The 15,431-nt window shown below is 46.6% G+C and overlaps 3 protein-coding genes across 3 annotated transcripts; 1 reads left to right on the forward strand and 2 right to left on the reverse strand.

Annotated features, from left to right (window-relative positions):
- LOC118513874 (17-beta-hydroxysteroid dehydrogenase 13-like) lies at nucleotides 1-3,756 on the forward strand. Its single transcript, XM_036060180.1, has 4 exons — nucleotides 1-685; nucleotides 2,960-3,216; nucleotides 3,296-3,409; nucleotides 3,472-3,756. Exons 1-4 carry the CDS (start codon nucleotides 89-91, stop codon nucleotides 3,551-3,553), a joined length of 1,050 nt encoding a protein of 349 aa, XP_035916073.1. The 5' UTR covers nucleotides 1-88; the 3' UTR covers nucleotides 3,554-3,756.
- Nucleotides 3,757-4,806: 1,050 nt separating this feature from the next.
- On the reverse strand, nucleotides 4,807-6,245 carry LOC118513875 (cuticle protein 1-like). Its single transcript, XM_036060181.1, has 3 exons — nucleotides 6,089-6,245; nucleotides 5,552-5,877; nucleotides 4,807-5,466 (listed from the first exon to the last, which is right to left on the reverse strand). The coding sequence occupies exons 1-3, from the start codon at nucleotides 6,101-6,103 to the stop codon at nucleotides 5,304-5,306; spliced, it is 504 nt and encodes a 167-aa protein (XP_035916074.1). The 5' UTR covers nucleotides 6,104-6,245; the 3' UTR covers nucleotides 4,807-5,303.
- A 5,008-nt stretch (nucleotides 6,246-11,253) lies between these two features.
- LOC118513877 lies at nucleotides 11,254-15,332 on the reverse strand. Its single transcript, XM_036060184.1, has 4 exons — nucleotides 15,169-15,332; nucleotides 13,025-13,522; nucleotides 12,820-12,968; nucleotides 11,254-12,753 (listed from the first exon to the last, which is right to left on the reverse strand). Exons 2-4 carry the CDS (start codon nucleotides 13,484-13,486, stop codon nucleotides 12,522-12,524), a joined length of 843 nt encoding a protein of 280 aa, XP_035916077.1. The 5' UTR covers nucleotides 13,487-13,522; nucleotides 15,169-15,332; the 3' UTR covers nucleotides 11,254-12,521.
- Nucleotides 15,333-15,431: the final 99 nt, after the last annotated feature.

The raw sequence follows: 15,431 nt of genomic DNA on the forward strand, positions 1-15,431 counted from the left end.
GTGAACCCCAGTCAGGTTGAACTGTCCGCTGGCAGCTACGTCAGACGCAGTCTTTCCCTGGAACCCGTGGCTATCGCGTCGCCGCACCATGAGCTCGTCAACCAGCACCAGCGATCGCAGTGATCCTTCCTCCTGCGTTGATCCTAACCGGCGCGAGGAAGCCACCGGTGGATCAACGTCACCATCGCACGTCCGGTTCGTGATAGCGCTGGAGCCACTGCTCACGGTGCTCTCGATAGTGTTCGATCTGGTGAAAGTGATTCTGCTCGGTGTGCCGCTACTGTTCCGTGAAATCTATTCCATGTTCGTACCCCGACCGCAGAAAGATGTCCGGGGGCAGGTGGTGCTCGTAACGGGGGGCGGTAATGGGTTGGGGCGTGCGATGGCCCAACTGTTGGCGGCGCGTGGCTGTCATCTGGTGCTGGTGGACATTGATCTGGCGGCCGCTGAGCGGACGGCCGAAGAGATTAAGCAACAGTACGGTGTGTCCACCCGAGCGTACCGGGTGGATGTGTCCAAGTACGACCAGTGTCATCAGTTGGCCGCAAGTATAGAACGGGACGGAGCCGGACCGGTGGATATTCTGATCAACAATGCTGGGCTGATCATGTTTGCCTTCATCAACGATTCGGACGTGGAGCGCGCGAACAGCGTGATGGACGTCAACATGAAGTCGCACATATGGGTAAGCTTTATGGTGGCCAAGCCGTCTCAAGGCCAAGGGTGCTTCCATTCATGCAGCATCCTAGCGTCTTCGCTACCGGTTGAATGCAGCCAGTAATCTTGCGCGAGCGTTCTTCACTCCATCGCTTCATCTTCGTCACGTTAGGAGGAAGTCGTTGTGGAGTTTGTGGCGCTACCCGTGACCGTTAGAGGTGTGTCGTGTGTTCACGTGTGTGTGAAGAGTGTTGAAAAATTAAATGACCACATACTTAGCATAATGGCAATGTTTGTGTTGGGGTGAGCTACAAGCCTCGAATAGGCGGAACTGCCAGCACTTTGACCGCGATTCGATCAGCTGTGATGGCACTGCGGATATATGCATAGTTTGATACGGTTATCGAGATGGATGAGCGACCCTTCTCCATAAAAGCCAGTTTGGCATATTTATAGCCCTTGAGGAAGAAAAGGAATGCTAATTGGTGATCGTTAAAAAATAGTTCAATAATCAAACTAATTAATATTCCACCGCAGGTTGATGGTGGAAGAAGAATTTACGCCCCAGGAAAATGTCACCTTAAAACGAATGTATGTCAGGTCAACCAGCCACAACCTTATCCGGCCATAACGTGAAAAGTTCGTTTGATGCATTGCGTAAAAATTGGCGAACAATTTTTTCGCTATCTAGCCGATCAACGACGAAGGTTTGTGAAACTTGATCGAGGGAAAAAGTTAAACCCGGTTCGATTATGTCGGTGGTTTTGCTCGGTTGTGTAATCGTTTGCCAAAACATAGCAGGAAATAAGGGTAGCGTTTTTTAATTTTTTTACGAGTGCTGATGGACACACGAAAGCCATCTATTTCTGCCCATTCATGATGCTGATTGCAACTTTCGGCTCTCAACATTAGCCAAGCTTTTGCGAAGGGTAGCGTGTGCGCCCCGTTTTAGCGGTCAACCAGCAATCGAGCGGTCGAGCTTTGGCGAATGTTGTTGTCCAATCATGGGCGCTTGTGAACGAATCCCTATCAAGGTTGAGGCTGAGGTTGAGGCTGAGAAATTCTCCACCATGGCAACCTTAATGATTGAAAGGGTAGAAGCGTATAAAAGATGCAAACGAAGAATATGTAAACGAACTGGGGATCGCCAAGCTTCTCTCGGCTATGCTCTCGGCTTATGTTGATGGAAGCAGGAAGTATGCACTCAAGTTGATCGTCGAACAACACTCACGGACGATACAGATAGGAGGTGCCAGTTTTGAAGATGCTCCAACCTAAAATAACTTTAACGATCTTCTCGCTCGTCCAGCGGGTTCTTAGCAAAGGTGAGCAAAAAAATGCATCAAAACCAGTGCCAAAGGTAAACAAGTGTAATTTTGCCCGATAACATGTTTCCGTGCGCGTCGATCACATGCTACTCCTACGGCTCTGTAATTTTGCTGTTTTGTTTTGTCATTATAGCTAATAAGTGTTTTTCCCCAGCGGATGAGTTGAAAATCTGTCAATCAAGCATGAAGTATGCTCAATTGTTTAATGCTTTTTGCTGCGTGCGTTCTGTTGATCGATATCAATTTCGATAAGTGACTGTCGGGAAACAATTTAAAAGCCGGTTGTTTTTCTTGGCCAAAGTGATCGATGTGGATATGTATTAACGAGGTCACTGCAGACTTTATACCCTGCATTTAGACCTCACAAGCTCTGGTAGTCCATCGGTGTAGAGCTTTAGTGCGCGATCTTACACTTCAAAGAGTCGTTGTTCGAATCTCAGTTAGACCGGTCCTCTCTCCATATCCACTTATTAAATTCTCATACATGTATAATCTAAGTCAATTAGGAATGGATCCTAGCAGATACAAACACAAAGCTATTTTGGTGGTGTCTGACGCTCAAGCATGTAAATATGCATTAAACAAGGCGGATTGGGTTCATGTTGCGTAAACAAATGATAAAAAAGTCCGCAACTTTAAGGCCTTTTGCCTTGCGCAAATTTTTATAATTTTTTTTTCTTCCAAAAGTCACAATATAAGATCATTAATCATGTGTTGCAGTTATCCACGATCTCTAAATTTTGTTAGACCCCAACCAGCGAACCAGCGTGACTTGCTACTAAAGGTTTAATACGAAAACACAGAAGAAAAAAAATGACAAAGCGATGAATTTAAAAATATTACTGGCAGAGTTTGACAAATTTGCAAAATTCCTAAAAATCTTCGCAAAACGATTGTTTTTTGCATCTAAATGCTGATTAATTGAGCCGATGATCACCAATGTTTTTTTTTCTCTCTCCCTTTTTCAACCACAGATGACGAAAGTGTTTTTGGACGGGATGATCAAACGCAAACGTGGCCATATCGTCGGTATATCTTCAATGTCCGGCATGTACGCTTTTCCGTGGGGCGTTGTGTACTCGGCAACGAAATTTGCCGTGTCCGGTTTCATGGCCTCCCTTACGGAGCAGCTTCGCATCCAGGGAATTTCGAAGAGCGTACGCACCACCTGCGTCAATCCGTACTACGTCACGACACGCAAGGATGTGGTTGAGTTCCTGCAGAAACCACGGTACGGCATTACACAACATGCAGCAGTAACAACGGAGCAGCTCAAAAACAATTACATTCTGCTCCTCTCCACACACTAGGTTTGCTCCCCTGACGTGCGATCAGGCGGCACGGGAGATCGTTAAGGGAATCTTGCGGGAAGACATCGTGGTGACGGTACCGAGACTGTTTGGTGTATTTACTCGGTTCATGCTGTAAGTACGGTGAGCTTCCAACGAAGACCATCATAACTGACAAACCGTTCCTCTCGTTGTAGATTCTTCCCAGTGCCAGTACAGCAGCTCGTTCGAGATTATTTAATCCGCGAATATGAGCTAAACAATAATTTACACACGTAGAACCAACACGACGCAAATTTGGTAGATGAAGGAGCCTAATATTAGTACACGATGTACGTCGATACTCACTGAGAAGAATGCCTTCGGAGGGAGTTAATGCCTGACTAGTATTTGAAATTTTCTTATACAATAATACAACTGCATCTTTATACGATAAGAGTTAGCTAATAAAATCAACGACGGTAAGTGTGTCAAGCAAACAACTCACTTTTGTAGCATTCTTAATACTAGACCCTATTCCAATTATTGCGGAGATTTGTTGCCACCGAACAGGGGTGTACAACTCCGCCGAAGGTCAAGAGCATTCGAAAGTAGGTGTGTAAAAATGAAACCGATATTTGACATAAGCATGCCTTAGCCGGTTAATAAGGAGAAAAGATTATAGAAATTGAATTTAATTATTATTTTAACTATTTGCTCTAAGTGATAAGGGATTTTAGCGTGCTATATCATTCAAACATACTGTAAATTCAGACTAAGGCTTTGTTGTACAACAATTTTGATTCCTCGGGAATGTTTCATGTTCATTCCTTGTGGGTAGCCGTATTGCTTTGTCATAAAAGGATATAACGAAAAGCCAATTAGCAAATTATTATTCATCTTTCTTGGCCCAACGACCTCTTAGGTCATGCCTGCCATTTTTGGCTTATTGGACTTAATGTTACTGCATAGCTAGACAATCAGTACTCACTATGGGGGAACGTCCCAGATGAGACTTGAACTCCGGTCCTGTCGTGAGAAGACCGGAGTTGCCCTTGATATGAAGGCTATAATATAAAGTGCAGAATTTTAAGGAAAAGTTTTTTTAATGTTTTCAATTAATTTTTAAATGCGTTTTTAATGTTCTAGTGAAAGCAAAAGTACAAGTGAATTTTTAAGAAGCTTCAATTTGATTGAGAAACGCTAGTTTTATTGTGAGCTTACTCTACAGCACCAAATGGTAAAAAATCAAAGCTTAAGACGGATCACATAACAGAAGATATTTACACAACTAACTCATATCAAATGCAGGCACACACCGAGAAAAATTTGGCATGATGGACGGTTTGATAATTTAAACCACATCTCTTTTGGGCTGATATTATGCCAATGTATTCCTTGCCGTCCTTCTACTACTGCTTGTGACGTCATAGTGTATGGCCCGATAATATCGCCGACATTCGCAACAACAACAAAAAACATATGCTCTGAAGCGTTAAGTCATAAATTTCGGATGCAGCTACAAAAAGACCAGATACGCAACACAACGAGGGTTTGATTCTTAAATCAATTGCATTTCAAATTTCACTTGCGATGTGTGCGATCGCACGCTGAGATAACATAGTCGATGAGAAGTTGCATATTGTAGTGGGATCATTTCTTTTTGCTTTTGCTTTTTTACATGGCATTTTTCCCTATCCAAAAAACAAAAAAAGGTTCTCCAACGCTTGGAACTGCTGCGCTCTTATCGTTCTTGCTGTTCTAACAACCAATCACGCTAAGGGAACACAATAACATCTGTACAATGTGCATTGCAGTTCGGGGCAGTACTAAGTGCTGCACAAACCACTAACAAAAAAAACAAACAAACCAATACTGGTCAGCAGGGACACAACCGTGGCGGAAGGTGAAGCGAGGATGAACAACTATGGAGCTGAGAGGGATGAGAAGGAAATGGGGGTTTCTGTTTTCGCTTTTTACAGGACGGTAGTGTGAAGATCAGTGAAGTAGCAGAAGAGGATAGAGGAAGTAGTACGAGGGGGCGAGGATCTTAGCAGTACGGGAAGTTCGGGCAGGTGTGTGGGGACACTCCGGCCGGGTACTGGCGAGAGGTGAATCCTGGCAGAGGAGCGGCCTGAGGGTGTCCAGCCTGGACGGTGTTATCACAGTACGGATAGTTCGGGCACGACTGCGGGTTGACTCCGGCAGGGTAACTGTGGAGAAGAATTTTCGGGACATTAGCGAGTGCCAGGATTTATGGCCAAGGAATTGCTGCTTCAAGAGCAGCAGAACCCCTACCGGTCTCCTCCGGCGGTGGGGGCCGGGGCTCCGAGGTAGTTGTGGCTTGGGCCGGTCAGAGCCTGGTACGAGTGAGGAGCACCGTGGTAGTACGAGGCCGGGGCCGGAGCGGGAACTGGGGCCGGGTTCCAGCTGGGCTGAGCGTTCCAGTTCGGGTTCCAGTGGTTGGCAGCATGGTTGTTGTAGGGGTTGGGGCTGTGCAGGGCCGCGTTGTCGCAGTTGGGATACGACGGGCAGCGGGACGGATCGACTCCGGCCGGATACTGGGCGGCTTGCTGATGTTGGGGCTTAGCGGCAACCACGGCGGCAAAGGCCAAAACAGCGATCTACAAAGCAATCACAACAACGCAGGAAGAACCATTAGCATCACACTCACTGGAGCACTCTGTTCACTGTTCGATCATTCATCATCCCCGAGCAATCACTGCTCATTGCATCACTGATCCTCGACGATCCTCGCACTTCCCGAACTTCCGGAGCTAGAACTTCACACCGGAGCACCACAACGCACACACCGCGTCCCGGGATGGCACTTACCACTTTGGAGAACATTTTTGAGCGGCTGACGATGTTTTCTCTAGCGTTCAATCTTCTGATGCACACAGCAACTTGTTGGACTTTTATGTTACCGAAACACGGACAGTTGTTCGCTTAACACAAAACTTCCAAACCGAGTACCGAATACTGATCTCCGAAAGGACAATACCCAGCTTTTATAGTAAAAACACCACACCCAAGCAGCAGCAGGTTCGGTTCGTACCGATCTCGGCCGTCGATCCTCGGCCGAACGGCGTATTCTAGCGATCCCCTCCGCTGCTTCTCAAAGCCCGACACTCTCCATCCACGCAGGGGACCGAACCGTGCAATTAGAAGGGAAGGGTGCCCACACGAGCGCCACCGGATTTCTTTCTCTGCCCAAAAACGCGCTCGATCGCGCCAGCACGCCCATCCTCCCGTACGCCCGAACTCGACCACGAACGCACGAACGACCGGCCGAACGAGCCGTGGTTTCTCCCCCTTCGTGTTCGTGGCGTCGATCGAGCTTACTTACATTTACAGTTAGTACCCAACGCGCATAAGCATCCCCTTCCAACACCTCAGAGCCACACGGAGCCACACGAGCTCAGTAAACGCCAACCGCTAGGGCCAGTGCTTGCGGACGTCAGATTTCGAACGCGGTGGTACAATTAACGCGGGGCCGGTTTCTATTAGTCAGTACGGAAATTGGGTGTATATGCGCACCCACTACACCACCCCCACCCCCAGCAACCCACCGTCTCGCCTCAACCTATGACCCCGACCCCTGAAGGTTTGTAACGACGCGCCAAATGTGACACCGCTGCCGCAGCTTTTGCCTACAAAGGTTTCTTGCCGCCACAATCGATCGAGTTGCGTTCGATGCGTGCTAGGTAAGGAAGCGGAACAGAATGCCGAAACGAAGCAGAACAGAAACAAAAAAAAAACAAAGCACGATTAACGATTGTTGAAAAAGAAACGGCTCTTAAACGCCGATATAATTTAAAAAGACATTCCTAAAGACAAGACAAGACAATAAAACAGTACAGTGCGGTGGACAAAAAGTGCGACAGTTTAGGGTTTTTTTTAAGGTGGTTTAACTATTAAAGTCAATTTTTTTTCAAGCATATGTAAACAGCATGCAACGCATAAATGAAAACATCTTGATTTTTCATATAAAAAAGATCGAAAATATTCCTACAGATAAGGCAAAGCAACAGAACATTACAGTGATCGTGAAAACAACCTTAAGACCTATTTATTTGATGAAGGAAGCTGTTTATTTACGAAATTATGTTCAACATTCGTATGAGGGTTTTACTAAACTAATAAATTTAGAATAAAAACGTTTAAACCAAACAAAGAAATAAACAAACAAAATTTTATTAAGACTTTTAAAGAAGTAGGCGATCATGGCTTAATTAACAGAGGTAAATAAACAAACAAAAAATGTTCAAAGTAAAAAACAACCGAAAAAAACATAAAAAGCAATTTTTTTTTATCAATTATGACGGTACAATGCCGTTACGTCCAAAAATAACTTTTATTATTTATATAAATATATTTAATCATACATAACCATTCTTTGTTGGGCATTTTTTGTAAAATTTTATAAAATATAATTAATTTTTCATTTCATATTAAAAGATAAACATTTTCTATTTTATCAATTTTATCAATTTTTCTTTCATTTCTATCAAAAAATCAAAAAGGCCTAATAATTATTAAAACCTAAGTAACCTCGACAGAGACAACTCCCAGCTTCATGTTAGTGTATCGTTCAAACGATTTGATTTAAAAAATGCTATAATTGTGCTATAACCTATCTCGTCCATCGCGCCCTGCACTGTAGCTGTAGCTCCCCCTAGAGGCACTTTACACCTTCTACTATTGTAGTACCGGTCCACCACACCGCGACCGTGTAAAATAACAACAAGTTGCCCTTGATTGCTGGTCCGGAAAAGTATGATTCTGCGTGTCCACCTATACCACTCACCCACCCCACACTAGCTGTCCCACCATCACCACCTTGCTGCTAGTGCTACAGTTTTCTTTATAATATTTTCAGCTTCAGTCTTGCTGTGTTGCGGTTCCATCCAAGTCGCACCCGCTCGGGCCACGGTCCAGTTCGCCTTCGTCGTCGTCGTCGTCAGCGCGACAGCGAAAGTGAGCGCCACCACCGATGACGCCGATGGTCGAAATGGAAACGGAAGGGAAAGGCTCGCGGGCCAGTGCTTGGGCCCAGCGCCAGCAACCAAATGCTCCGATCGATCTATCGATCGTTTGCCCCGATGCAAACCAGATCTTGCACATGGGCTGTAGTGTGGTTTTGCTCTACTATTGCTCTTGCTTTTGTTGCGGTGAGCCCATTTGCGTGAACGCGAATCCGATCGCGCCCGTACACACTTCTATTGCAGACGGCGAAGAGAATGGATGCAGAACTGGATGTCCTGCAAACGGTCCCACATCGGGAAGCCGAGCGAAGGCGGCAGAAGGAATGGTAGGCCCTCAGCCCAATACGTGTGCTGCATTCTTTCCCACGGGCGTCATTTCCTAGTGGTTGGCAAACGGTTGGCCGGCTACGATCGCGTGCTGCCCAACGCATTCTATCGATGCACAATCGGACGTACATTGACACAAACGCCTCGTGCTTGACTGCAGACGATCATTAAAGGGAAAAACTCGCCCAGCTAATGATGAGCGCCAAACCAAACAACACCCACTGTTAATCACTTTACGGCTGCACCAATTAGCGAACGACCTGTGAAGGGATGAAATGAAAGCTTCTTCGGTGCGAAATCAAATTGCATGAGGCGAAGAGTGAGCAATTCGCTTTTCGGGTTTTCCTTTTGCTCGCTTATGGCACTGAAATTTTTACAGCCCCAAACACGCGCACGAGTCGCGAAAGCTCCATTCACAAACGGTTCCAATTTCCTGCTGAATGATCGTGTTGAAAGGCAAACAATCGAACAAACAGCTTGATTAAGCTGTCGATCGGATGTCGGGGTGATCTTATCGCGAACATAAAATTGTTTGAAAAAACGGTACCGAATTGTGACAAAATAACTAATGAACACTTCTACTTCTCGCCGCCTAATCAGCCGCTCTTTTATCGATTTCATCACACCAAACAGCGGAACAAAACAACGCCTTGCCAAGCGAACCGTGAGCCGATTCCAAACGAAAAATAACGATAATAAAACATTTTATTCGAAAGGATTTCAACGCCCTTTTCGGCGACGAACCCATCCGCTGAAACGAACCACCATGAATAAATTATGCCCGGCGCACCTCTGCTTTACGCGGGGTTCGAAAATTGAATAGAATTGATCGTACTTCCTGCCGCAAATCGGTGTGACTTCGAATCGAATGTAGGAATTCCTGAGCACGAACGTGAGTGTGCGTATACTATATGGCCCTGAACTTCGTGCCAGTTACGCCCTGCCGAGAAACGAAATATGGTGACGAACGCCGTCACGATCGGAGTACCTTCCTGCTTCTGTACAGCGATCATCCAACAGCCTCGGCACCCAGCAACCAGAGTAGCAAAAAAGACTTCCCATTCTGCAGTAGCACAACACCCAACCGACGTGCTGCTGCCACCTTAGAGTGCTCTCCTTCCGCACACGGTTCGGTATTTGTGACGGGGTCAGCAAGATCTGCGCCTACTGATAAAACGTGGCCGAACGCCGGACCTTGGCAGTATTGCAGCTCTCGGTGCTGGTGCTGCATTATAGAAATGACAATCCTTCTTGTGTCATACCCGATCAGGGACGGGACCGATGCAGCCGAAGAAGGAAACCGGCCACCGATCGGACACGGCTGATTACAAAGTGTACACTTAGTAGCGCCTTCGGAGCAGCTAATGTGCGACCCGCCGTAATGCAGTTCCGTGGCGGCTGTACTAAGCGGAGTTCGAGAGCGCCCGCTTCTGGAGGTCGGATGGTGCTATAAAAACATCGTTGTCATCCGTCATCAAAGAAGTACGGACGATCACGCTTTCGTTTCAATCGGACCTCGAGCCGCTTCTCACTCGGTCATGCGTGATTAGCACCGGCCATCCAATAAGCTACCGGAATTCTTCCCCCCGAAAAGAGATCAGTGAACCTTGGACCATCTGTGCACGCGCGAACATTAGGCGAAAGATCAATCGATCGACCAGGAAACTCCCATCAACTCTGCTGCTGCTCGCAGTTCGCTAGAATGTGAAGCAATTTCCCGCACACTGCAATGCTGCAAGTGCAGTGGCGTGGACAGGGTATGCACCAGGGTTTTGTGCGGTTCCTTCGTTCGTTACGCCATCGGTTGGTTACAGGTGCCTTACTGTCTTACTGAGCCGATCGTTCCACACCGATAGGGAAGCAGAAATTGAACGAACGGGCTGCCATGCTTCGTTCTGAGAGCAGTTGGAGTAGAAAAAAAGGGAACGTATTAATGTGACCTTCCAGTGACCCACGGCTAGTAATAATGCTGGCTGCTGGATCGAATGGTTAAGAACCCGAGCCGGGTGGACAAATAATACTGATGCAACAAGTTCCAAGGGAATCGGAGTTCCTTAAAAGTAGTCTAACTTTTAGATCTACCATATGAAGATGGAATTCCAATATCCCAACTCAATCCAAGGTCCAATTCGATGGGGAAAGTCTGAAAAATTGGACCAGTATGCTGCCATTCAACCGTAACGAGAAAGTGGCGGCATTCCGATCGGAATTAATTAATTTTGATCTTCCTCTTTGTTTTACGCTCAAAGTTATCCAAGGCGTAAAGGTGAAAAATATCACACAAATGCGATAATAAGCTAATTTGATGTTGGCATGTGGCGTATTTTGATGCAAATTTGTAGCTAAGCGTATAATTTACCGTTCAGCCGCCCATCGGCCCTGGAACACTGGATAGAATAATTACGCAAAATTTAGAATTAGAACGTTACCAATATCCGTTACATTATCCGCACACCTATTAATAATCATTACAGCCGTCGAGGGAGATAAAAATGGCGTGGATTGTTGAGAACACTGCTGCACATTGAGCTCCACCCCCGTGGGTTAATGCTTCAATCGTGAGCGACAATAATCGTTCAATGATATTTCCTTTCCCCTGGTGGTTTCTCCGCCATCACGCCCACAAGCCATCCCGCCACGCCACGTAATAACTTCATCGGCCACTCACTTTCGTTCATCCGTTCGCTGCGAGGCGCTTGGTTTAAGGAATGTGATGTGTTGCATGCCTACGCTACGGTCACAGATGTCTAGTGCTCAGCTGATGCCTATTACCTCACCGCAAACAGCAAACTTCCTTAAAGGCATGCCAAGAAAATGGTCGGACACCTTCTGTCCCCGTCCGGGATACGCAGGGCAGAGCCTTCAAGCCTTCGTCTGTCAAGTGGTGCTGCCAGCTGGTGTGAAGTTAAGGGAAACCGAAAGTAAGCCACGGCCAGCGGAACTTCCCGGAGGGACCATACCCGGTTGGGACGGACCTCACACAAAGTCCCACCACCCCCCCACCCAGTGAGCCCCGGTCAGGAAAATTACTGCAATTGTCTTTGACGCGAATGAATTCGATCGATGATTGATCGCGCCCAGAACACGCGCTGGCGACCCTCGAGCATGGGCGTCGGGTGGATTGTGGCGTTGGGCGATCGTGAAACAAATTTTACAAATTGAATTCCAAACTGATCGCCGGAGCTCGTGCTTTACCGTGGACGTGTTTCGTTAAATGTGCTAGCATGTGGCACTGGGCAGTTCTTGGGGGAGAATAGTTGTCGGACAAGTAGTTCGGTGGACGGCAATTCTGTGGTCGAAAGGTGTGTAGATAAATTGCGCGTCGTACAGTTCTTGCAAACCGTTTCTGAGTTCTTCCTGGATTGAGACGTATTAGATCATTTCATTAGAATTCCTGAGCTGTATTTGTATGAGAGTTTGAGAGAATATAAGAACTAGATCTTAGAGAGTCCTAATAAAAAAAAATCACTAGAAACCGCAAATAGACATCAGCTAGTAGAACGCAAACGCTATGCCCCTCACGGATATCATTACCAACTACTCTAATTACCACATCATTTTAATCCTATCTCCCCTCCGACAGATGTCAAATAACGCGGAAATGTACACCTGCTAGCGTACTGACATCAGCATACATTTATAAAGTCTCGATTCTAGTGTCAAACAAACAAAAAAGCGGCTGCTGCATTCGAGCTCTCCCTGACGATTCAATCGTTTCTGACATTGCAGATCCGTTTGATCTGCTCGCCATCCCTGCCAATCCTGGCTCCCGCTCGCCAACCTGCGATCCCAGATGCGGCGGAAAACCAAATAAAAACACGCTCGGAATATATAATGAATATGAGCCTGCCATCTGTTCTGATTTAATTTACATCGAATGCACGAATCAACGTATGCACGGATGGCGGCCAACGACACCACCACCTGCCAATGGAGATGTCGATCGGTTTCGCTCAACGTCCGCCGCCAATGACACGCAGCACTGCATCCCGGAGATAGATCAGATTCGTTGCCTGTACGCAACAGTCATAAGCGAGCGGTTCGATGACTTTGTTCAGGATCGCCTTGCTATGTCTGGTGGCGGGTATTAGGTAGAGTATGGTGACGATGATCGCACCGGCCAGAATGAGTTTGTTGGATTTGAAGCGCCGAAAGCATTCCCTGTCCTTAATTGATGTTTTGAGGCTGGTATGGGAAGAAATTACTGGGTTATTCGTATCTCCAAATCGAGTCCCACTATTTTCCCAATACCTTTCATAGATGTGTACTCGCTCGGCGATTACTAAACGCAGCAGCCTTATTCCAATGGTCTCAATAGTCTCATTATTGGCAACGTTTAGAGGCAGGAGATACTCCTTCGAAAATCGTTCAAATGCACCTAGCAATAGCGATGATCGAAGCTGAAAATAAACTTGAAGATGATCTTCTAGATTTTGAGCCTACATTCAATACATACCTCACTGTCCAATATCTTGATAACCTCAAACTCCACGGTCAAAATGTTCGGACCTGAATCACTCACTTTGGCCACTCGTTTAAGACCCACCAGATCCAACTTCATTCCTAGGTTTATGTACTTGGCTACGATGTCCACCACCGCCACCACGTACATCGGGAGTTGTCGCAGAAAGATGTCCTTTTGACGTTCCAGCGAATCCGGACCTGCTTGAGAAGACTTCATCCAGCTCTGGAAGGCACGCACCAGGAGCAACTCCAGCGTATCGATTGTAGTGAACTCAATCGCAGGCGAGAGCTTAAACTGTCTCGTGAGATGGAAAACCAACTCAACCAGCGGCTTCATGATAGCATCGGTTTCGTACTCGTGCGATGCCCACAGTAGCGCATCCCGGTGATAGATGCTTTTCCAATCCGATTGAAATCCGGACTCGTTACTTAAGCTCAAGGCGTTGTTGTCCATACTGGCAAATAGACGAGCTAGCTCCACTGAAGAAACCTGGGGAAAAAAGAACGAAAACAACTTGCTCATGTCTTTTGTTCATTTATCTTGCCCAGCCCAACAATAGAACTCCGGGCGAGCATTTGCCCCGGGTTAATGGCCCAATCCGGCAATACGGAATGGCTTTGTGACATTTTAATTATTGCAGCCAATTGGTTCAACCTCAATTTATTCGCCTTATTCCCATTTTATCAGATCGAGCATGGTTCGCGTTCAGAGCTTTATTTATATTTCTGTGACATTTAAATCGCGCTCGACTCAGGTCGCAGAGAAAAAAAAAACGCTGGTCGCAACCCCTAGCCAGACACCGGACACCCCCGCAGAGTAGTGGAGTGAGATATTGCTCTGGTGGAAATTTCAGCCCCTGCGTCATAGACTCCCTGCCTACTCCAGTTCTTACGTCACTGGCAGGGAAAAGGAGGGTGGGTGTCTCGGGTGACCCGGGGGAAGTGGGGGTACATCATATCCTGATGCAGAAATCATGTTTCGCTGCAGCTCTATGATGCAATGATAAATGATTTCTAATTGTGCCTCGGTGGCCGGTAGAAGCAGCAGGAGTACCGTTTAATGCGATACCTATTTTTTCCCTTCTTGAGGCAAGTTTAATGGAACTGTTAATGGATAACGATTATTGTCACCTATAAGCATGCACAGGGCGGGTGAAATTTATGTGATCGGGTCCATTGTGCAGAATCAAGATCGTAAAGATGACAGGAGTTGCAACCAAACGATCCTTAGACATTTAACTTCAGTGTCTCAACATCGAAGAGGGATTAAAGCAAAAGTAGGAATAGAATTCCATCTAGCTGAGATCATCAAGGAGATCTTAACAACACTTAGGGGAGTTATCTGGGCTCAAATCTCGACGAAATTGATACTCCAGCATTCCATGGCAGGCGCAAGTGTCCAACCTCTCCCAATTCTACAATTTACAGTTATCGTTCTTGCCTCTGACGCCATCTTGTAATATTCCGCCAGTAGTTACCAGAGCTACGCAACGAAACTAAGGCTCCACTTACGCTCAAATATCAATTAGGCTTTCACATTATACAACTACTAATATGATAATGCACGGCAGCCGGCAGGATTTGCATACCGTGCACATTAAATCACGCCGGGCCCTTAGCCCGTTCTGTAATACCCTTACCGACAGAAGGTCCAGAGTTAGGCAAAAAAAAAGCGCCGTTATTATTGGTACAATTTAAACGAAGGCGCTACTGGCCCCTGACCTCCTTCCCTCTAGCTACCGCTCCCTCTCCGGTGTCGCTTGGCACCAAAATCAAGCAGCGACTGCGAACGTGAGCCCATTCTTCAAGCGTTGCAACGGATTTAAATGGAGCGCTCCAACGGTTCACGGCGTCCGGAAAAACGGCACAGGTTGTGTACGCACGGTCGCGCGACCAAAGAATCATAAATATTTAACCGCCGATTAGCGCAATCATTCATGCCCGCTCAAATATTTCACCTCCGCTAAGTGACATAATGAGCGTTATAAATAAGTTGTTTGGGAAACGTTGCGGTCCAACTTCGGCGGTCCAAATGCAGGTGCAACAGCAACAAAAATGGTGGGCACGGTGCGGCCTGCGGAACCGAAGCTTACTAATTTGTTGAAATGGCACAAAAGAATTACTATCGTATCTTACCTTTGGACGTGTGTGTGTGTGTGAGTTTGCTATAGCTCCAAGCGTGAAATTGAATAAAGCACTCAGATCTGTTGACCTGCGCCAACGATTGTCCTGTACACTAGCTCCTCTCACATACTACGACCAGTATTGTTCAAGCCCGCGTCAACTGACACACGGTTGTCAGATTGCGTTTAAGAATATCGTAGCCTACTGTGGGAGTGTAATCGCACGACACGATCGCAATCGATCTGCTCTGCTGTTGACAAGAGTGTGTGTGAGCG

The sequence above is a fragment of the Anopheles stephensi genome, chromosome 3, assembly GCF_013141755.1.
Source record: "Anopheles stephensi strain Indian chromosome 3, UCI_ANSTEP_V1.0, whole genome shotgun sequence".
Taxonomy (NCBI): Eukaryota; Metazoa; Arthropoda; class Insecta; order Diptera; family Culicidae; genus Anopheles; species Anopheles stephensi.

Excerpts from the sequence above, each read along its gene's own strand:
- LOC118513875 (XM_036060181.1), bottom strand. Across the intron at positions 5,467-5,551 it reads CCCACCGCCGGAGGAGACCG|TTACCCTGCCGGAGTCAACC; the intron begins GTAGGGGTTCTG and ends TCTTCTCCACAG.
- LOC118513874 (XM_036060180.1), top strand. The coding sequence starts at position 89 with ATGAGCTCGTCAACCAGCACCAGCGATCGCAGTGATCCTTCCTCCTGC. Across the intron at positions 3,217-3,295 it reads GAGTTCCTGCAGAAACCACG|GTTTGCTCCCCTGACGTGCG; the intron begins GTACGGCATTAC and ends TCCACACACTAG. Across the intron at positions 3,410-3,471 it reads GTATTTACTCGGTTCATGCT|ATTCTTCCCAGTGCCAGTAC; the intron begins GTAAGTACGGTG and ends CTCTCGTTGTAG.
- LOC118513877 (XM_036060184.1), bottom strand. The coding sequence starts at position 13,486 with ATGGACAACAACGCCTTGAGCTTAAGTAACGAGTCCGGATTTCAATCG. Across the intron at positions 12,969-13,024 it reads TCAAGATATTGGACAGTGAG|CTTCGATCATCGCTATTGCT; the intron begins GTATGTATTGAA and ends GTTTATTTTCAG. Across the intron at positions 12,754-12,819 it reads CGAGTACACATCTATGAAAG|CCTCAAAACATCAATTAAGG; the intron begins GTATTGGGAAAA and ends TTCCCATACCAG.